This window comes from Arctopsyche grandis, chromosome 7 (assembly GCF_051622035.1).
Source record: "Arctopsyche grandis isolate Sample6627 chromosome 7, ASM5162203v2, whole genome shotgun sequence".
NCBI lineage: Eukaryota > Metazoa > Arthropoda > Insecta > Trichoptera > Hydropsychidae > Arctopsyche > Arctopsyche grandis.
This window is the reverse complement of record NC_135361.1, coordinates 11580407-11604141: the sequence shown is the minus strand read 5'-3', so window position 1 is coordinate 11604141 and position 23735 is coordinate 11580407. Positions and strand designations below refer to the sequence as shown.

Below are 23735 nucleotides of genomic sequence, written 5' to 3'. Positions count from 1 at the left end.
TAATATATTTTTCATATTTCATTTACATACTGTAGCTCTAAATATACTCAGTATTAATATATTATTTCAATTCCAGGTCCTTCTGCTGATTTACTCCGACGTGAGCTAGATAGTAGATTTTTAGCATCATCAGGTGGTGTTCCGGTATCAGCGGCAAGTGCCGTAGCACCACCACCTGCTGGTTTTGCATTGCGAACCGAAATGCATCACCATCAGCATCAACACACTCACGTACATCAACATCAACTACAGCCACAGCATCCGTCGCAGCCACCTCATCCGCATCCGCATCAGCATCAACATCCGCACCATCAACAGATGTTTGCTCCGCCACCTCCGCCTCTCGTAAGTAAAAGTAGTAAAATGTGACCCAGCTGAAACAAATTTAGACCCATTGAACATGGATGTGATTCAGCGAGTCTGAATATAAAATATAAGCTGGGTCGTAACAAAATAAATGAAAATTATAATAACTTATGAGAATTTTTTTAAGTACATGTGGAATTTCCTATTATAACCATTTTTTAGGAGTGTTCTTTTTTTTATCCTCAGTTTAAAGACATCACCAAGATGGATTCAATCTATCGGCAAGGTCTCAGCTTGGCGTATCCTGGCTACAGTCCTGGACTTTTACATCCGGGACTCGGTGGACCGACACCGTTTGTACCCCCCAGTGCCCTTCCGACATTCACTCCCAAGGTAATGTTTTCAGTTTTCATCTAAATCTTATAAACACTGTCTTTTGCCATATAATCATTAATAAAAATTGCCTCATTTAATTTTTTTTAATTCAAATCTTTTCATTTTTTTAATATTACATAATGAAATATGTATATAATTTTTGCTTATAAATTTGCATGTAACTCATTCGTATATTCCATACTGAATAATTTTTGCAAAATTATTTCATTTCATAATACACTGTTTAACCGATGATGAGATTTTTCAATTTGGCTACTGCATATTAAGTTCCAAATTGAGGAATTGATTCAATACTTTAATTAATTTCTCTGCATTGATTCTCTCAACTAAAAAAAAAGACATTTTGTGTGTACTTAAATGAAATATGTTTGGCTTATTTTATTTGATTTTCTGTTTTTAACCCCGGGGTACTATTTTTGTGGTTCTTCACAGCAGGCGATGCTTCAACCGGAACCTACTAACAAGATGCCCCGGCCTGTTCAAGTGGTATGTTACATTGGTCACAATTGCATATTGAATTATTATTGCACTTAAATCTTTATATTGTGTGTATATATTTTACTTATTTAAAAAAAAAAACTTCGAATCGTGTATTGCATTCATTTATGGTTCTGTACATAAGACAGTGACCAATGTTGATGAACCACTGGTAGACAATAATTTTTTTATTAATACATGTGGTAATTTTTGTTTTGTCATTAATACTTTTTTTCTTTTTTGTATCATTCGAATGCTTATAATTTTATTTGTAATGAAATCAATTTCCCATTGTTTATAATAGTTGACTATGGATTTTATATTACATAAAAAGTAGTCATATAATAGTAAATGTGAAATGTAATGGGAAGTTTATTCGCTACAAGTCGTTCTTTCAATCCCTTCACTTATCAATGTTATTATATTTTCTTACATATATTTTATATGGTTGACAAATATGATTAATGTGTGTTTGATTTATGTTTTCAGAAAACTGGAAAGTGGAATGCTATGCATGTGAGGATAGCATGGGAAATTTACAATCATCAGCAGAAAGCAGGTGGTGGAGAAGGTGGCAAAGGACCGTTGCTCGGTGCTGCAGGAAGTGTTTTAGGCAAAGATTTGCTTCGGCCACCGTCGCATTCCTTTCCTCCACAGCTGGCTCCGCCACCTCCACCACATGCTTTCCCTCCTCGAACTCCATACGATACTTTGGCACCGCCATCTCCTTATCTCAACGCTCCTCATTTGGGTAATGATGGTTCTTCCGCTACTTTTTCATGTACAACATATAAAAACAAAGTTCTAATTTTATTTTTCCACACTTTTTTCAGGTGCTGGTATGTCACCATTTGCTCGATACACCGGCGGCTATCCTGGACCATCGCCGTTTGGTCTTTCACCGTATCCTCCTCAACGAGAACTCGGCATTCCTGGACCAATTCCCCCTGTACATGATCATTGGAGAAGGTAACTATTGCAATTCAACTATTACACTCACAACTTAGGCCTTCTTATTGACTTGCAAACATCTGGTCTGCCGTCTAGGACACTCCTTGTTGGTTCAATAATGATCATCTTTGTTACATGGCTAGGGTTGCCATCCCCCCAAAAAAATCAACAATATTAGACTACTTAGTTTTTTCCTCTTCCCGATTTTTTGCTCGCTTGGGCTATCACGTAGCTTCTATTTAATTTTTAATTTATATTACTTTGCGAAAATATAACTACCCATTATTCGACAGGTATTTTTCCATTCCAATTTGGAGGTTGTAATTCTCTTTTTAATATATTTTGAATGCAACAAATTGATTGAACAAATATGTGTAATTTGTTATAATATATTTTGTATATACATATTCAACTGTTTTTTTCGGTATTTTTTCCAAGCTCAACCAGGAAAATACAGAATATTTTTTTGAATAGTATTTATTGTCCATTGTTTCAAATAATCTGTCAAAGTTTCATAAAACTTTGCTACTTCTTTATTAAAATCCATCAATTTGTCCCTTTGATATCGCTTAAAAAGTATGCATAGTGTAAAGCCCGCCTTAATGGTCAAAGAAAGATCATTTGACACTTAAAGCCCTTAACAAGAGGCCACTACCCCCCCAACGAAAACAGTCAACCCTTTCGTCGGAGAACGAGACGGTTGTTCAGCAATATTGCACAAGAACAACCGCATATCACTGCTCTAATATAAAAAAAACTACATATAATAGAAATACATATTCATAATAGAAAAATTTGAAAACTGGGACTTTTGGGCGTCCCGAATGGTTCGTTCGGGACACTGGGACTGAGGCTTGAAACCGGTGACAATCCTGATCAATCGAGACGGCTGGTAACCCTATACATGGCCTAAATGAAGAGACGCATTCTTCTTGGATGAGGCTATATAGCTCCTGGTTGTTTCTTAACAGCTTGTGATACTCGTTTCCTTTTACATTTGTATATATGAAGTTTCTTGGAACTGATGTGGATCTTTTTATCATTTCAGCCTCCAAAGAACAGTTGGTGCATTTCCTGGTCCGCCAGGACCTAGTCCGTGGACCTTAAAACCTGATCCAGTGGCCTTGGAAAGAAGAGAACAGGAAGAAAGAGAACGAGAGCGGGAAAGGGAAAGAGAGCGTGAGCGTGAAAGAGAGCGGGAAATGAGAGAACGAGAACGTCAGAGAAGAGAAAAAGAAGACCGAGAAAGGAGAGACAGAGAAGAGAAGGCTCGAAAGCAGCAACAGCAACTAGAACAAGATAGAAGAGACAAAGAAAGGAGAGAGATGGAACGGTTAAGACAGCGGGAACGATCTCCGCTGCGCAACGGTGCTACAGACGCAATCGGTAAAGAAGAAGCAAGAAAAGAAGAGCTGTACCGCTTGGCGCCTCTTCCACGCCTATTACCTCCGCCATTAGCATATCCACCTCCGTGGGATCCGTATCGGCCATACGATCCGCTACTTCGATACAGTCCGTTAGTGGAGGCAGCTTTTCGCGCAGAAGAGGAACGAGCGAAGATGTTAAGTGCATACGCTGCTCAATTAAAACCGCGACCACCACCACCACATTTGTTGCCTCATTCCTTACCCCCCAAGGAGGAGCCTCGATGATATCCCGCTCCTCCGCCCCCCCCTAACTCTGATGTGCCTCAAAATCCCCTCCTCCGCTCCCCACCACTGGGCCGGTAATGCGACGTGTGATCTCTTTCTCATATTAAGTATATAAGTGTACACACCATTAGTCGGGTGAGAGTTTTAACAGTTTTCATTATCGAGTCATTTATTGTTTAAGGATACCTTTTCATTTACTTGAACATTCTTGCGTCATCGTTGCAAAGTTGAACAATTTTTTATAAATGATGAATACTGCCAATTTGCATTTAATTGCAACTATAGTTAAAATTGGTGTATATATTATAATTTGTAATATTTACGAGTGGTTATTTTTCATACGATAAATCCAATTTGTGATTAATTATTAATTTCGAACCACATATTGGATTTCAATCGCAGTACATATGTTTGTCGAACTGTGGAGAGAGATATTTCTTATTGCATTATAAAAGGATGGGGAATCATAATTTTATTCTGCCATGATTTCTGCATCACTACTTACATGACAAAATCATTTAGATGAAAAAAAAAATAGTGTAGATCATAATAGCATCTCGTGAGCGTTAAAAATAAGAAAAAAAACAATATCTAATATAAATATATAAATAAATATAGCTATAACGAAATTATTTATTCTCGTAATAGTGATGAAAATTAAGCATTGTGTATGATATTAGTTTAAAATAATAATGTTAATAGCGATTGAATAAATTTTACATATAAAAGAAATACAAGTGTCACAAATTTACTTGTGACAAGAAAAACAATTTGACTATATACAATGGACATACTAACTTTTGTAAATATTATAATAGAATTATTATTATATATAATTAAGGCAAACGAGATATTTTAATTACTAGTAGGGAATTGACATGTGTGGAATCAGAAAAATTCATCTTTATATCAGAGAATTTTTATGTTTAATCAATTTATTTATTAATCTATCGATTTTATTTCAAAATGTTTCCCTAAGATTATCAGAGTTTTATTTTAATCCTTTCGCATAATTTTACAAATTATACTTCTTTTATTTATATTAACTAAATCACCGTTATTGTTTACTTATCTATTGTATTTCTCGGTTTATTTTTTTTCACCCTAGCTGTATTCTTTCACTGTTATTAAGCGCAATAGTTATTCTTCCATATGAAAACGCTTGTGGTATATACGTTATTTATCACACGGAAAAAAATTGTTATTTCGTATAAATATATTTTATTTTATTTTAGCTAATATTCCTACGTGTTCCAATTTTTAAGCACACACTCAAACACACCCCTTTATACATTTGACAAGCTGCTCAATTTCACATTGATTATTATCATTTTTCAACTCATACAACTCATAATTGTATGTACATATACATTGTAATTTGTATACACTCTATTTGTGTGTGTATATATATTTATATATTGTTAACGCAGGGAAACATAAACTGATGTAATTTAATTGTGTACTCAGTCACTGATGAATTTTGTAAAAATAAAACTTTAGAATGAAAATCATTGCCTATATTATTTATGTACTTGTATGGATCTTATTTTTTATGTGCGTAATTATTTTATCTTACGTTTTTGTAATGTGTGTAATGTTTTATAATTTTTTTTTTGGTCTATATGCTGAACCATATCTAGTTTATATAAATTAAATGTTACGAGTTTGAGCCTCTGTATGTACTTTGTTCGTGTGACGATTCCGTTTTAGCCGATGATGAATTTATCTAAAGTATTATTTTGCATTTTTTAATAATATTATCGCGGTCGTATAGGCAATGATCGTTCGTTTACTAAAGTAGTCAATATTTTGTATTTTACGTGTGTAGTATTTTTGAATGTTTATCACCATCATGGTACACCCTATTCTGCCGCAAATCACCCTTTTGTACTCGAATCCGCTTTGTAGGAACCGCTTGTAAAATAAACTATAATGGTCTATGTGAGCTGCTAAATTGTCTTCTTTCATGTATCATTATGATTCCATTTGTAAAAAAATAAAAGTAATTAAAACGCGAAAAAATGTAAAGGGATTGATTTGATGGCAATTATAGTGAAGAAAAAAAAAATAATGCAAACCAGAAGCCAAACTCATTTTTGTAGATAATTTGATATAATTGTGTATTGTTATTTGAGAAAATAAAAGTGATTTTTGTAGATAAATATGAAAATGTGGACTATGAGAGGTTCTTTTTTTTTATAAAAGAATCAATTTTTTTCAATGTTCGATCCTTTTTGAAAGGGTCTCAAAAAGTATAATTATGTACCTATATTGTTTCTATATAAAGTAGAAACGTTCAAACAACTTTATTTTGTATTAATCATAACCTCATCCACCCACATACTTATCCCAACTCATCGGCAAATCGATCCCATAAAATACAACAAAAATTGTATTGAATTCGAAATCGACCAGACATCATCAAATAGTCTATTTAATTTGCCAAAATTAACGAAAACACTTGCGCAAACATAATCCAAATGTGAAGAATTTTCTACATACTAAAAATGTAAGTATAATCAGACGTCGGATTAAACTCATAATAAACATATAAGACATTTTCCCCACATGGACAATTGATCGAGAACTTCCACTCCAGCAGTGGTTCTCATTACTAAATTATACAAATACATATTATAATGAAAATTATTCGTGAATTTGATCGTTGGATATACTTCTATTCAACTTTCTGTCATATAGCGGCAGTACATATATGTACATACATATGTATTCTGAAGAGCATTGACAGTAGATCGTAGATAAGCTTGCAATAATACTTGTCAAATATCCAACGCGACATGTCATTTTGATGTTTACTCTGCATATATTAATAATTTAAATATTCATTATCATTATAACGGCGTAGATAATTCATGAACATTTTTGATCTTTTTAATCAATATTACTTTGGTAAGCAAAAAAATAAAATGAAAAACTAAAAACCTCAAATCTTCAATCATATTACTGGGAAAAACCCATTATTTTTAACAAATATCTCCAGATGAATTGTCATTTTATTATGTTCTTTTTTACATGAAATATCTCAAATTTAGTCACATTTATTTATTTTTACATACATATATGCCATTGCGGTGGCCGTCACTGCAAAGAAGTGACTTGATGTAAAGTCGAAAGATAGAAAAAATTAAAATCGATTCGTCAACTCGTCGTTAGTGTAGGTCGGGGTTCAGATTTGAAAGATCTTTTCCATATGCCAAGGTTACATTATGATGAAAGAGATAGATAACCCCGACCTAAAACCCAAATAGAGACATCTATGAATAATCTACAAATTTTTTTAACAAATTTGCGAGAAATACTTTCATGTAGGTAGCCTTTTTTATCACATTCAACAAATTCGAGATGCTAATAACTCAAATTTGGGAGACATATGAGATTCTTCACAACAATTAATCTAGAAAGTTGTAACAGGAGATGGTCGATCTGTGTTTTCCTTTCAATAAATACGAGACCTCGCCAGCAGTGCATTTGGCCGGGGCTTGAACCCACGACCTATCTACTGGCATGCAATAGCTCTATAGCAAATAACATATCGTTAAAGCAAAATGCTATAACCATATGTTATTTGCATATAGAACATATCGTTATAGCAAACGGAGTCTTTTAAAATTTTCCTGCCTCGGACTTTATCTTATGATCCGACTTCGACTCTGATTTTAACAATTTTAATAAGATTATTTTTTATCTACTTACAATTGATAGCAATTAAAATAATGTCAATGATATTAATATTATAAATACAATTAAAGCATTTAAAAAAATCATTAGACAAAGCCACTTTTACCTAATGTACCTCTTTTAACTTATTACAATAACGCATGAAAAAAAAGTAAGTATAAAAAATAAATTCCATAAAAAACTATATATACTATACAAGGTAATTGGATTATTAGTCACATTGCGGTCGCCCAAAAGACAATTTTTGCCATGAAAATCGCGAAAATGGAATATTTGGCACTCAAGTTATTGTTAGTATGATAGTTATCGTTAGTATGATGGACTTTTCGGCTGCCAGATGTTCTGTTATAGAGATTTTAGTGACTTTTGGGCGAGTGCTTTGTGACCAATAATCACCGAATCACTATACATTAAGTAAATTTAATCAAATTTAAATTTGTATCATTTCTCCACAATCAACAGATTAGAGAAAATTATAAAAAAGGACTTGGAATCCATCGATTTTTACGACTCTGACAGCCCTGATTTAATATATAATATTTTTTTATTATTTTTAAATGTAGAACTTAATATTAATATGTTTTAAGTCCTTATAAATAATTGTTATGAGCTAAAAGCTGAAAAATATGCATGACGGTGTCACTTAACTTAAATTATTCTTTTACCAAATTATGAAATTATTATTCTTTTACTAAATCTAAATGCTAAAAGTATTGAATAAAAAATACATGTATTCGAAATTAGCTAAAAAAAAGTTCAACAACTCTGTCCTATAAAATTATCAACAATTTACATCAATTATATGATAGCGAGCGTCGTAATATGCTAACAGGACACAATAACAATTCAGTTACTATATCAATTGAACTGATGCGTACATTTAAATCAGAAAATTCTCATACATTGTAAAATTCTGTAAGTATGTATTATATTTTTCATTACTTATTTAAACCGAAAAGTTGGAGCAACAGAGGGCTGAAAACACTTTGCACATATGAAAACATTGTGTCATGTTTTGATTGACACTCCAAAAGGTGTCCACAATCATATTTGAGAATCGAATTATATAAACAGATGTGTTCCAAAAATTTTAGCCAGTCTTGACAAAGCTGTCCTTGCTATAAAATCGTATCACCGAAATGATTGAACCAGTCGTGCTAGTACACGGTGGTGCTTGGGGAGTGCCGGATGCCTGGGTGGACAAAACTATCGAAGGAGTCAAATCAGCAGCTAGAATTGGATACGATGTTCTCAAAAGTGGTGGGTCGGCCTTGGATGCCGTTGAAGCTGCAGTCAGATCTTTGGAAGATGATGAATATTTCAACGCCGGTAATGTATACATGATTTATAATATATAATATGTATAACCAGCAGAATAGACTAATGATTAGCATATAATGCTTTGAACAGAGTGGTCACGGGTTCAAATCCCACTGGTTTCTACTGGCCAGACCTTGGATTTGTGACTCCAGGTCGATCGTTTCTTATCAGAGTTTGTCAATTTATCTGATTTTCATTGAAACGGTTCCAACAAATTGGCAACCTTACCCATTTTCTCGCAAAATCTCGAGTTTTCAACAATATCTTATTTCGCTGAATTGTATAAAATGCTGCAAATTTACAAATTTGACCATAAATGTCTCTGTGGATGTTAATTGATATGTATTTACTGAATTGGTTAAAATACTGCGAATTTACAAATTTGACCATAGATGTCTCTGTGGATATTAATTGATATGTATATATGACGGGCTGAAAACTAGACTGGTACAAGTGACATTTTTAAAAAAAAACTGGTTTAAGTGCTAAAATAATAGCATTTCATATATGCTATTATTTTAGCACTTAAAATCAGATTTTTTTTAAAATGTCACTTGTACCAGTCTGGTTTTCAGCCCGTCATATATACATACTTTGTATAATACAATAATGTTTGTATCAAATGTTCAATGTTTCTGGCCAGGTAGGCACATTGGGGTTACCTGTTAGGCCTTCCTGGTATAAATTAAAGATAAAATATCATAATCATGGGAATTTCAGTTTGTAATCATTGGATTTATGTGGTTTAGGACGAGGTGCTTCACTGAACTTGGCTGGAGAAGCCGTTCTGGAGTCTAGTATACAGCGTGGATCTGATTTAGAAGCTGGATGTGTCACACTAATCAAGGACTTCCCACATCCGATTAGTTTGGCTCGTAAGGTCTTGGAGGAAACACCCCATGCTTTCATCGGCGGAGAAGGTGCAAAACAGTTTGGCATTGAACAAGTAAATTGACTGATATAAATGGCATTATTATTTTTGAAAACAGATTTTGGTATACTTCTTCGTATTGATGCACTTTTTATATCTACCTTTTATACCTCCTGCCCGCACAGTTCTTTATCGAATGACTCCTATTCCAAAAGCTATCCGACTTCTCAATGAAATCGTTGCTGCTGAGCCTGAATGTGATATTTTCTACCTTAGTGAGCATAGATTATCGGAGTTTATTTTAAACTATCTGTCTGCTAGCCTGCGCTCATCCTTATTTTCATGATTGAATGTGATGTATGAGTGGAATTTTGATCTTCTCTCTTCCATTTGGGCCTAGCAGGGATGTTTTGTATTTGCAGCTGGTTCTTATTTATTGGTACTGGCTGTAGGTGCAAGACATTCCCTACTATGTATTTTATTACTTGAAATTTTAATTTTATTTGCTACTATTATAATGATTTAGTTTTTTTATGATTGTGTAAAAATGTATTTTTGTTTGTGTATATGTATGTATATATATTTTATTGACCATTGTGATGCATTAGGGATTCCTTATATGCCACAATGGTCCAAACTTAAATAAATAATATATAAAAACCATGATCTAAATTAGAATACCGTGAGACAGGATTATTCAAACTTAGTGGTAAATTTAAAACTATAGGTTTACATAACGGATAAGCAAACATACATTTAACTTCATGTAAAGCTTTCATACGATGGAGTAATCATTAGAAGATTGAAGATTATCATACATTGTAAATGAAATCATCATTATTTTATAGGGATTTGATATGGTACCACAATCCAGTTTAGTAACAAATGCTGCAAAAGAAGAATTGAGAGAATTTTTAAAAAGTGGCAGCATTGGAAATGTAAATATCTTGAAATTAGCATTTCAGTACTTATGTACATACATACATATATGCATAGTTTAATTTTGTAAATATTTCAGTCAGCCGATACTGTCGGATGTGTAGTTGTTGATTGCAACGGTCATGTAGCTGCTGGAACTTCTACTGGAGGCACAGCTGGTAAATATGTTGGAAGAATTGGAGACGCCCCACAAATTGGTAATGGTACATATGCTGATGATTTTGTCGGAGCCGTATCAAGCACAGGTAAGTTCTTATACATATGTATATAAAATAACAAATAGCTTCTATTATATATGTGTAGGTTGTAATATGTATATTTGAAATATATAGGTCATGGTGAAAGCATATTGAAATTCAGCTTGGCACATTCGATTATAAAACAAATGGAAGTTGGTGATAATGCTCAAGACGCCGCCACAAAGTGTATCAACGGGATGACAGATCGGCTTAAGAATACAGGAGGAGCTATCGTGGTGTCTAATAAGGGAGATGTTGGCTTTAGTTTCACCACTAATAGAATGTCGTGGTGTTATGTGAAAGCCGAAGAGATACACTATGGAATCGACCCGAACCAACATTTGAAAGATGCTTATTAAAAATGTGGATTAGAATAATCAGTCGGGATTGAATTTGCTTTTGAATTAATATCACGTTGTTGTAATGTGTATTTAAATGCACATGGATTGATTGATGCTGAATAAAGTATTTATAAAATTGCTGTGTAATTATTTGTTTAATTGTATTGAATACTATAACTATTCAATGAATAAATTTGACATTAATTATGATAAATTAATGTTTGAATCACGATCATGATCCTCAATGATGTGGAATATTATTAAGAAAAGATTTCATATTATATTATAGGAGAATTTTTAAATAAAAATAATTTAAAAATACATATGTACATATTTATAATTAGTACACAAGAAATTATTATCATAATTGAAATGATATTATGTCCTCTTTTTGTAATTAAGGCTAATATCTGTTGATGGTCATCATTTTTATGTGTAACATATCAAATAATCAACGTCTTCAAAAATTTTGCATGCACAGGTAGACCTGTTTAAAAATACAAAAATTAAAAAAGGACTGGCTATTCTACAACCCTGGCTTATATGTATGTCTGGTCACAGTGACGCCTTAGAGTATTCTGTAATGTCACTGTGGCTAATATGTAAATAAATAATGTAAGTAAAGAAAGGTGCAGCAGACAAATATTATTATAAAAATAAATCATTTTTTTTAATTTTGAGAACTAAAACAACGTCAGGAATTAAAAAAATGTTTCGGAAATTGATGGTGACATATATGTACATACATATATGTAGGTACAAAAAACGTATAACGAAAGCTTCGAATTAATGTTGAAGTTCCATGAAAGATTTAAAAACAAAACTAAAATATTTTTCCATATTTTATTAGAATTATTGTAGCTTGAAAGTTTCAAGTGAATAGTCATTATCAAAGTTCGTAATTATGATATCAAAATTTACCATATTATGATTAAATTTGATTTATTTATTTGAATAATTTGAAAAAATAAAAATAGGCGAAGGGTGCCCAAGGCGCCCCTCCCTCCAAGGCGCCCCAAGATAAAATCGTAATTACGAATATTATTATTAAGAGGTTTTATCCTGTTTTTTTTTCACAGTAATTTTCCCGGACATGCATACAACAAATTCTGAAAGTTCCATCGAAATCGGTTCAGTGGCTTAGGAGCCTATTCGAGACAGACAGACAAACATTCAATTTATATATATATATATATATATATATATATATATATATATATATATATATATATATATATATATATATATATATACACATATATGTCATTGATGTATAATACACTAGATCCGTCCTCAGGTGTTATACTGGTTTCCCTTTTGGCGCATGCAAAATATGTACATGGCGCATGCACAGTTTCTCTTAGTAGGTAGGTAGGTACCGCTGCGTCGTAAGGAAAAAAAACCCAACTTCCCCGCTAGTTAAACCCCCCGCACCCCTCAGTTAGTGAAGACAAGATTTCCGACCAAAATCACACGTCAGGGCCCATCTATGTGTATTATACATCAATGATATATGTAGATTGAATCGAAAAAAATATATATCGAATCGTCATAGAAATTTGTTTTCAATGTTGCCAACCAACATTACATATTTCTATACTTACATACAAAGTCTCTTTCGAAATTATATATTAGATTAAATTTATTATAATAATAAATCAAACAAAATATATGTATTGTATTTTATACACTGGTCTATTGAAATAAAACTTTTGAAAATTATAAAACAATCGCATTTAAATTATTACATTTTTATTCTATTATTTTCATTTTTCCTGATATTTTCCAACTTCTACAACCGAATTCAAGTAATTCAATCATTATTATAAAAATTAGCATATACATATGTAAACAAACAAAACCTACACAAAAATCGGAAAAACTTCGGGAAAGTCAAACCGCGTCGGAAAACTCCACACACACACACACACCACAATTGGAATCCTACGGAGGGGCTTCGAACACAGCAGACAGACCCCTTCCACCATGACTTATGGTTAGTCACCATGCTTGTCTTCTCTCAGTCGGATGCTTGCTCGAGAGCGAGTCGCGCGTCGCAACCGCTCACGCTCAAACATTTGAATTCGAAACGAACGAACGTTTTCGCGCGCTCGCGCCTCAGTTGTAGCTACCACACGGCCGAAAAACAAATAGAAAACTATCAAAAATAAAAACGCGGATTTCCCCGGATTGTGTCAGTGGTGTGAGAGTGTGTGCACAGCCGGTGTGTCTGTCTGTCATCGCCGATGAACTTTGTAAACAGCAGCGGCTCGTTAGTCAAGGTGAGATCGAGCGTTTCCCACGTACCTGGTGTATAATACCGATGTGTCGTACCGATCCGTTTATATATCATTATATATTATTGTAAAAAATGTTGCGTCACTCTTAAATGTAACGTTATTTCACGTCTTTTTTTTCGTTGTATTTTGCTATTCTATTATCACCAGTTTACGTGTAATTCTATTGTGAAGGTCGCACGGTGTCGTTTTGCCGGCGCGGATCTGCGTTGTGTAGTTTTTATTGTATTTCTAATTAACTCCACGGTTGTTTTGTGATTTAAAATTTGTTATGAAATGTCGTTTGATTGAAGTGATGTCTGAGGGTGTTTTGGTCGAAAATTCACGGATCAAATTTATACAATGGATGATTTTATGTCAGCATTTTGGCACGCAGCTTATACTTTTTATTAATTGGGACCCACTTATACATATATGTATATGTAGTTGAAATATTCAAGATTTAAATATGTAGGTTTAAAATTGGACAATACTTTCTTTTTTATATAATTTCTATGATAAATAGCTTTCAATCTGCTGATAACATTGTCAAAATGACTATTACATATAATCAGGAGATATGTAGATATAAGTTTTTCTTTTATTTGCGATAAGTACATATGTTTATTATCATATAAATTGAATGTTTTAATTAATCGTGGAGTTGAATTTAAAGTTGAAGTATTGTTCATATATGAAAATAAAAATAATCTTAATATATGCATAATAATCTGAAAATAAAATTAACCTAATCTACATACATATGTATGTATAATAATCTAAAAATAAAAGCTTTTAATGAGAATGTTTGTTATATAAATATTTTTATACCAAGATTAGAAATAGATTTTAAATGGAGTAAAATTTATTTTTTTATGAAAATATTGTTGAATATATATATAGGTAGTCGTTAGATGAAATCAAAAACCTTAAAAATGTTGAAAAATTTCTGGGTGGATTAAAATTAAATGTGCAAATTAAAATAAGATGTTACAATAATATATTTTTTCTTTATTGAATTTCATATTATATTTATGAATTTTAACATAATACACTACGAGTATTTAATATACATAATATACTACGAGTATTTCCAATGCAATTATGAAAAATAAAACAAATTTATCTCACTATTGATAAAATCTTCCAAATGTGAAGTTACGGAATTTTTAATCATGAAATAGTTTAGTCCATGAATATGAACGTACATACATATTTACCAAATATACTCGAAAATATCTATCATGTATGCAAATCTATCTGGCTATCTGCCCTGTCACGCTCCATATAAATATTATAACACATTTTTTTATCCAATATGCAATTTTGAGTATTTTATAATACGTGCAAAGATAACCGTAAAGTATTATTAAATCTGGCATAAAATTCACTTAATAATTGCAATACTTTCAATACACATAGTGTGTACATTTAAACCGTTATCGTTATTGTATTCACATATATACAGTGGAAATAAAATTAAAAAAAAACATGTAAACGTCAAATTAAGATTTAAGATAAACGATTCGCCGTAAAGAACATCAGATTTTTCTAAAAGTGAATTAATTAAATATTCGGCACTGTGCTGTGAGCTTCGTCTCATATATTATCCTACACTACAATTGTAATATGTATCAGATTGAAATCTCAAAATTGAGTCATAATAATAGCAAAAAGTATATTTTTCTTTCTATCGCAACATACGATCTATGTATGTATATTAGATTAAAATGAAAATTGAATTATTTTTTTTATCAATTAGTACGCACGTTGAAGAATTCTCCGGGGCGTATTTTAGCATTTCGAAAATCCTTGAACTTTACATTGAATTTTATTCGACTGTGTGATATAATACCTACATGTATGTACGTACATAGGTATAGTGCCGAGTATCGAGCCTCGTAACCCATATTTTCGAGCATTTTTTCGTGTCGTTATTAACGAATGCAACCGAATGCACCCAGTAGTAGTAGTAGTGGAACACCTGTGGTTACGGTCCTCGAACACCATAATTATACATTCGTTCACCGAATTTCTAATGCTTCCAAAAATACTAACGTGGAACGAATCATACACAGGAACCGTAGGTATTCTATTATGACACATATTAATGCTCTCGACACCGTATTCATTCGCGTCAGGAAGGACAATGAACGACAACCCACGACGACTCAGTGGGTTGGACGGTCGACTTTGAACGTCGCTGGATATAGTAATCTCCATCAATTGTCATAATTGTAATTTTGATTATATATTATACATATTTACATATGTCACAGGTGCTGAGCTAAAAGAATTCGACGGTCGAAAGCAGGGCGTTTGGGAAAATAGCACTTGTCAACTGTTGGGCGACGGTTTTCAGTCGCCGGTTAAGGGTTAACGTGGGCCTCGGGCTTCGGTCTAGTAGACTCGATAGCAAAAAGACCATAGTTGATAGCTCGTGTCTGCATATTTATTGGTTCGCCCACGCACCAGAGCAGCGCCAGCATCAGCATCAGATAATCCGCATAAAGCGTTTGCTGATTCTATCTGCAGGGGCCGGCATTTCCTTTTGCCTCCCTCCTACTCTCTTTCTCTCTCTGTGCTTATATGTTTCTCTCCTCCTTCCCCCCCTCCCCCCCTCCCCCCTCTGCTTTATTCTTCCTCTTCTTGTCCTCTTCCTCGTGTTTAACTTCTCTTCCATCTCCTAATGGATATCTAATTGAATTCAGATTTAGCTCGACGATAAATGAAGTGTGCTGTTATCGGTATTTGTTCCGCATTTCTTGAAATTTGACTGAGTTTATATAATGCGTTGAAATCCACTTGTGAAAATGTGTGAAAACTCTTGCAATATTGCCCCGAGTCAAATGTGTGCTGTTCACACTAATGTGACATGTTGCTTATTAATGAAAAGTTTTTTTTCTTTATTATTTGAGGTCAACTAACTTACATAGTTTGCATATGTATGTTACAATTCAATTGTGCATTTTGTTCATTCATGAACCCACTGGTATGTTCATACACGAACTCGACACAATCTGCCCGGTTATTGTGTACACAAAAGAACAAATTGATCAACGAACTACATACATACATACATAGTTTTTTCATGTAGAAACTATTAGGCATAAGTTTAAGTATTCTCAATCGTTTGTCACATCCTCTATGTAGTATGTACATATGTATGCTTACTCTGGATTGTAATATTTTAAATTTAAATTGACGAAAAACGGGATTTGTAGCAATGTTGTAATGTGGTTTTCATGGGATTTTCCTTTTAAATTCTTGTCGTTTCGACATTTCAATAGTTTTGACATACGACGTTCAATAGTTTTGACATTTGTCGTACGACGCTTGGTTAGTCTATTTTAAGATTGCTATTGACTGTTTGCACTTGAACTAAAACCAATAGTTGGTGTATAAATAAACTAATATGTTTATGAACTTACCGAAGTGAACACTTGGACTGTAACACATATGTATGTACGTCAGAAAACTGTCGACCTTTGTCTTGTTGACGTTTTAGTTGAAATACTAATAAGTGAATTGAATACGTCGACTTAATGTTCTACAATGTTCTGAACTTTTCGACTTCACTCAAATACAGATTTTCGCCTATATAGGTAGATAAATATAAAAGAAAATTGGTTCAACAATATACATATGTATTTTCCTTTATTTTTATTATGTAATTAATACAATGCGAAGTACATACATTTTTTTATACGTTTGTTTATAAAGTGTATGTGCATACAATGTATAAACAAACCCTTTATTCATTCAACCTACATACAAAATCGTCGATGATACATACTTACTTTAAGAAAAACCGTTCTAGCCAGTTTCCATAGCCTTTCCTCCTACATCTAGAGGTCAGGTCATTTATAGATATTTATAAAATATATATTTTTTTATTTAACTAAAATTCGTTTTGGTTTATTTTGCAATCAAGTTTACAATAGTTCTGTTACTTGTTTTTGATATTCAAATTTGAAATGAAGTGTGGGTTGTGCTTTAAAAAATCCGTTTAATTTTTTACTTCGAATTCGTACCCATGCCTTGTATTACCTATATATTACCTTGAAAATTTTAAAACTCAACGCTTCAAATCCGATATTATAAGCTTTGCGTTTTTTTTTAGCGTTGAGCTTTACTTTATTTTTTCGCATTGAAATTTCATGCCGCAGCCTCTGAGCGATGTTACTAAATTGCATTATTTTTTGAATTCCAAAAATTGGTCCGCGTTAAGAAATTACAATATGACGCGCTTAAAACAACAACAAGAACAAACCCGAAGCGGGTCAATCGTGACCTATGACTTTTACTAGATGCGGCACATATTTATTACGATTTTTTTTCTCTGCTCTTATTCCCTGCGAATCGTCTGGATTCTCGTCTAAAAATCACGATCGCACACGAGAGAAGTAGGAAATACGCAAAATATTCGTACGTCGTGCGGAACAATCGTCATTAGTGGAACTGCCGGCAGACGGGAAAATTTCGAGAGTGTTCTCAGAACTATCCAGTACTAGCGATTCTATAAAATATGGCCAAACGCTACGGTCAACTGGCGTTTTTGCATAATTGGAACGGTCCAAAAGAGCAAAAGCCGACTTTTCTCACGGAAGTGCGTACTTCAGCAGTACTAGGCAGGAAAAAAAACGATTTGATCGTATTGTAATATGAAAATCTAAGCTTTTTTTAATGCATAATCAATTTCTCCATGTCAAATATTTGTACTGTGTATTTAAAAGAAATGTACTAAATTTTTTTTTCGTATATATGTAATTATTCTTCATTTCATCCTCACCCATTGTTGTAATATGTAATATGCATAATACCCATGGTTGTGGGCTTCTGCAGTCCATTCAATAGTAAAGGGGAAAATCTTTCGAAGTTAATAACAGAAACAAACAGTATTAGAACGCACAAAACACTGATGCCAAAAAAAATAAATTATGATAATTAAATAAATAAATACAAGTAAGAAAACCATTAAATAGTGGTAAATACGAATGTATGTACATATGTATATACATAGGAACTCATATATGTATGTACATACATATGTACTCTCTCACAAATTCAGATTAGGTGGATTCACGAGAGAAAGAGGGGAAGTCGATTTATAATAACTATCACAACATTTAAATTAGATAAACAGGAGACGGTCCATCTGGATTTAATAATTAGCTTTTTATTTATTTTTACCCCTAGGTAGATTAGTTTATTTTTTACTAGATTATTAACAATTACGGTAGGTGCAATTGTCTTTATATTCCGTTGTATTTGAAAGTGGCGCAAGTCCAATTTTCAGTTACATTAATACAGTTTGACTTAATTCAAAAAGGGTTTTATTTTATATGTCCATAATCTGGAAAAAGCAGAATAAACGTATTACAGGCCCCAATACTTTTAAATATTGTTAAACGCAAAACATTATCTAGTCTAATATATAATTTCGAAAGATACTTTGTATCGTTGATTGGGAACTTCAAATAAATTTAATAAAAAAAAAAAAATGAATATTTACTACTAGATTCGCCATGTGTAAGCTGTTTATTAATTACAAATACTGAGCGAAGCCGGGTAAAACAACTAGTATTTAATATTTTGCGAGATATTTCATGAAATAAAGAAAAATGGAGTTACGCCAATTTCAAACAGATATAACGGCTCATATATATAATGCAATAGAGACATATAAATTTAGAGGTAGGATAGTCACAGTGCTATCCATTGTTCGGCAAACCTTTAACAATGCATTTACAACCTTTGAACAATACACGGCCCCCTCAGGCTCCGGTGACTACATATAATATATGGTACAATCAACGAAATTTTGGTAAACGGAAAATTTGCGAGAAATACATTATAACAAAGTATGTATTAGGTAGGCATATATTTTAACATATATTATATGGGTAGCATATTTTCTAAGAATCAAAAAATTCGAAAAGCTAGAAACTCGAATTTACGAGAAACCGAGAGGAGGGATCCGTCACAACAACTAACCTAGAAAAATCTGAAAATTCTAGCAGAAGATGGTCAATCTATGTTTTTAATAACCACCAAGATCTCGCTAGTGACGTATTTGGTAGTTGAACCCACGACCTCTCTACTGTTAAGCAACAGCTTTTCCAATGATCGCCGGTGTGTCATTCATTATCATTGAGAAAGTTGAATAAATTTTCCGATTTCGGCCGGGATTTAAGTCCACGACCCCATCAACTGGTAAACAAACGCTTAACTAGCGAGCTACACTATAGCCGGAAGTCAATTTTCCACGGATTAGATGGGGTGGTGGGGGGGGGAGGGGAGGACGTCTATTAAAGTCGAATATTCCGCGTTCTTTCGTTTCGCATGTATATGTATTTACATTGCAAATTCGCTCGTTAACGACGTTGTCTGTTGCAACGATTCCGCAAACGGGGCCCTCCGGCGCGCTATGCGACCGACTAGAGATTCATCTGCGTACGCGGAAAAATGCACAATGAATCACTGTTGAACGTTTCCCAGTCAATATTGTTCGTCTGTGCATTATGTATAATACTCGCAGACGTACATAGCGAACGCGGATATAACGAAATTGTCTGCGGTGAACGATGGACTTGCCGCCAAGGCGAGCGGAGCCCAATTGTTATTTTCGTTTCAATTTTCTACTGCATATCTCATCGGACAATTTGCTATCAATCAAGTGGTTCATATGTATGTATGTTATTAATTTGACCGGCTTGTGAAATATATATTTGATTCGTTCGATATGTGTATTCAATATTTCCTAGAAGTATGGATTTTATATAATGTGTATACGTACATACATATGTACCTACATTACGCATGTAATTAAACTTGTATCTGAAAATGATAGAGTGATATTTTAGTACGTGTTTTCCTTCGTCGTTTTAATTAATTGTATGATAAATGGTGCTATTAGGTTTGAGTAATTAAATATTTTATTATTTTGCACGCGTCGTGTGCAAATTATGTATATATGTACATATGTATAAAGAAGACAAGATGAATGACTTTTCTTAGTTTTCTCGTGAGTATAATATTATTATGTATGTATGTATATTCATACACGAGATTTCTTTGTCAAGTAATTTAATTTTATATTCTACTTGACTTTTATTAGCTATATTAATAATATAATATTTATGAAATGGAAATTGTTAGCATTCATTGTATTTTAATGGTGGTATTTAATTTGAGAAAAATTCACAGCTTATTTACAATAGAAGTGGCCAAAAAAATTTAGATTTCGTTGATTATTTTCATTATACTCGTAATAATTAATATTAGAATCACGAAATGTGAAACTTATGGTGTATCATAAATTAAAAAATCTGCAGAAAAGCATCACGAAATACTAAAAAAACTTAATACAAAAGAATTTCGTGATTAAATTTCAAATGTCATCTGAATGTTAGTATGTATAATCTACATATTAAGCTGTTAAATAGGTCTAAATACTGTTTAATTTTCTTCATTATCTTCCTTGTTACATTAACATACATATTTACGAATATAAACAGGCATTACATTAATTTATGTAAAATGGAATAGAATTCCCTATTTTCTTTGATCTAATCATTGAGATCATAATCATTACCTTCATTTTATCACATTTAAAAACTTGAGAAGAACCCGTTTTCAGACTTAAAATGTATACCTATATGATTATGTATGTTTGTGATTTTTGATTCTAAAATGTTTTTTGTTCATTTATCGTTTTATTATTTTTATACATACATACATATGTGTACATATGTATGTACATATGTGCCAGAAAGGCCTAAAAGCCAAACCCCAATGCGGCTCCCTGGTCAATTATAAACATCGATAAGCAATTAGCAATATTACACAGCATCATATTATGCAGAGCAGATAATTTTGAAAAATATTTTTTCAGCATTTTATAAATCAGCAAATTTAAGATACTAAAATATCCAAATTTTGTGAGAAATATAACAAGGGTGCCAATTTGCTGGAACAATTTCAATGAAATCACATATGTATGTATGTACATTAGCAAATTCTGATTGAAAACAATCGACCTGGAGTCACAAGGTCAAATTTTCTTTTTTTTATTTATTATATTGTATTTTTTTTATTTATTATTTAATGGTAGTGTTTAAGGCATTATAGGAAAGTACCTACATATTTATAATTTGATGTATTTACAAATTTAAAGGCAAACAAACATTACATTAAACACACGAATTTGAAAAAGACTCTGTCTTATTTTTCGGAGGTCAATCTTTAGAATTCACTCAAACTTTTTACAATACCATTAGCCATTTCAATGTTGCACATTACCCAGCACATCGAAGACAATGGCACCCATTTTAATTATTCGCAACGAGCACTCGCTCGTCGGTGACCATTTTGCCAGAAGGTGGTCGAAATTGTCATCGTCGATTTTTTTATGATCATCTCTAGTATCATTATTTTTGGTTAATGTGTCTCTCCAAGGACAGAATGAACCATAAGACAGAGTGGACAGAGGTTTGGGTCCAGTGGGCCGCGACGCGACTTCATGGTCAGCTGCTTCTGCGACGCCGCATCGTTCTTTTGATGTCGAGAAGACAACGCCGCCACCATAACAACCCTGACCAGATCCCTCTTGAGGCAAAGGCAAAAAAAAAAACTGCAAAATTACGCACATCCGGTCAATTTCGCAGCCTACCAATATTTTCCAATCACCGGCTCACAAGTCTGTCGCATCGCGCGTTGGCAATTACCATTTCTGCCCGATCTAGATTAGACCACCCGGTCTTCCAGTTTGATATTTTTAAACACACCTGCGTGTGGCGTTTGTTTTGTCTTTCAACAATGGTGCCGCATTCGTGTGTCGCTTCTTATTTGGCGTGTCGAGCATGTAGGTGTGCATTTTATGCAATGTGTGTATGTACATACGTACGTAGAAACAGATGTTCTAATATTGCGGAATGCGACCTCAAGGTCTAGAACTGTTCCTCTCACCTTCGATGACCCGGCGCTGCCCAAAATTTTCAATTCGGATCCACCCACTGATTCTTTTTCAGTTGCGCAACCGTTGATATTGACCGGTTCGTGTTAATTTAATTCCGAACGTAAATTTTACTAAATGTGACGTTTAATATTGGAGTTTTGTGTCGGTTAATTTATATTGTGATGTTTATATGGCAAGGTTGATGGTTTGGTTTTTTTTTTTTTTTTTTGGGAATAGTTTATCTCTAAATTTGTATACATATTTATCTGTGTATGTATGTATGTATGTTCCGACTTCTAAAGGCATTAGTGATGTACGGATATTAGGGTAATTAAGCCGACGTGTTTCCTTTATTCTCTCGTTGTGTAATTAAGAGAAACTGTCCTTACTGTTTTGTAGTGTGTATAAATAGGTAGATGTGTACACGAAGATTCAATGTGTATTGCATTAGCCGTTTTCCTGGAGGCTTCGCTCCTAGATTTTTTCTTAATATTCAATTAAAATACTCATCAAATTCGCATTGCGCATTTTTAACTTTAATATGATTTTGTATTGGGAGCTTAATTAGTGTACGCCTTCTATTGAGAATATAAAGTCATATTTTTTCAATTCAATAATGGAATTAGAAAACTACATATAAAGAAACCTAATATTATACTATTTTATAATGTATTCATTTATTTATTTCATACTACACATAGGTATATATTTTTGACTGATCTTCCAGTTTCGGTTCATCTCTTTGCTTCTCCAATTGTCTCGGTCTTTTTATATTTTAATAAAGCACAAGAACTTTATGTATATGTAATTAAAAGTTAACCAACAACATAGCTCATTGGTTAGCGTGTAATGCTTTCAACTGAGTGGTCATGGGCTCATTCTCTGGCCCGGTGTCGCTGGCCAAACCTTGGATATATGCGACTCCAGGTCGATCGTTTCCTATCAGAGTTTACCAATTTATCTGATTTCATTGAAACGGTTCCACCAAATTGGCGAACCTTTCCTATTCGAATTGATCGAACATCTCAAATTTGCTGATATTGTAAATATGTTACTCACTCTGTAAAATGTATGTATTTCTTGAAATATTAATATTATCGAATTTGTCCATACATGAGCCGCTATATCTATTCGAAATTAGCGTAAGACCACTTTTCTTAATTTCGAGAAATATCTCGCAAAACACTATCTTGGAACTAAAAATTGGACCTCCACCACTTTATATAACAGCTCATATTTCTCTATGATACTGTATGAACATAATAGTTTGCCGATATTTTTAACTAGCCAGGAAAACGCATTGGGGCTT

At 33.0% G+C, this 23735-nt stretch overlaps 3 protein-coding genes across 11 annotated transcripts in view; all 3 read left to right on the top strand.

The window, feature by feature from the left end:
- Positions 1 to 4350, top strand: part of LOC143914766 (uncharacterized) — a 228510-nt gene extending 224160 nt beyond the window's left edge. For 3 of the 9 annotated variants that reach the window (XM_077435101.1, XM_077435100.1, XM_077435099.1), the window contains 6 exons: positions 77 to 345; positions 553 to 699; positions 1138 to 1188; positions 1669 to 1930; positions 2013 to 2148; positions 3179 to 4350. In XM_077435101.1, coding sequence (XP_077291227.1) covers positions 77 to 345; positions 553 to 699; positions 1138 to 1188; positions 1669 to 1930; positions 2013 to 2148; positions 3179 to 3782 — 1469 coding nt within the window. In that variant the 3' untranslated portion in view covers positions 3783 to 4350. Of the gene's footprint in view, positions 1 to 76; positions 346 to 528; positions 700 to 1134; positions 1189 to 1668; positions 1931 to 2012; positions 2149 to 3178 lie in introns of all 9 variants that reach the window. The other 6 variants (XM_077435103.1, XM_077435104.1, XM_077435095.1 and 3 more) reach the window with 5 other exon arrangements.
- Positions 4351 to 8288: 3938 nt separating this feature from the next.
- LOC143914167 (putative isoaspartyl peptidase/L-asparaginase GA20639) lies at positions 8289 to 11402 on the top strand. The gene is made up of 6 exons (XM_077434262.1): positions 8289 to 8396; positions 8576 to 8810; positions 9551 to 9747; positions 10521 to 10610; positions 10691 to 10856; positions 10944 to 11402. Exons 2-6 carry the CDS (start codon positions 8621 to 8623, stop codon positions 11207 to 11209), a joined length of 909 nt encoding a protein of 302 aa, XP_077290388.1. The 5' UTR covers positions 8289 to 8396; positions 8576 to 8620; the 3' UTR covers positions 11210 to 11402.
- Positions 11403 to 13214: 1812 nt separating this feature from the next.
- The window catches only part of LOC143914306 (uncharacterized), an 84331-nt gene continuing 73810 nt past the window's right edge, over positions 13215 to 23735 (top strand). The window contains exon 1 of the mRNA XM_077434482.1: positions 13215 to 13473. The gene's annotated coding sequence lies outside the window, so the exon portion shown is untranslated. The remainder of the gene's footprint in view (positions 13474 to 23735) is intronic.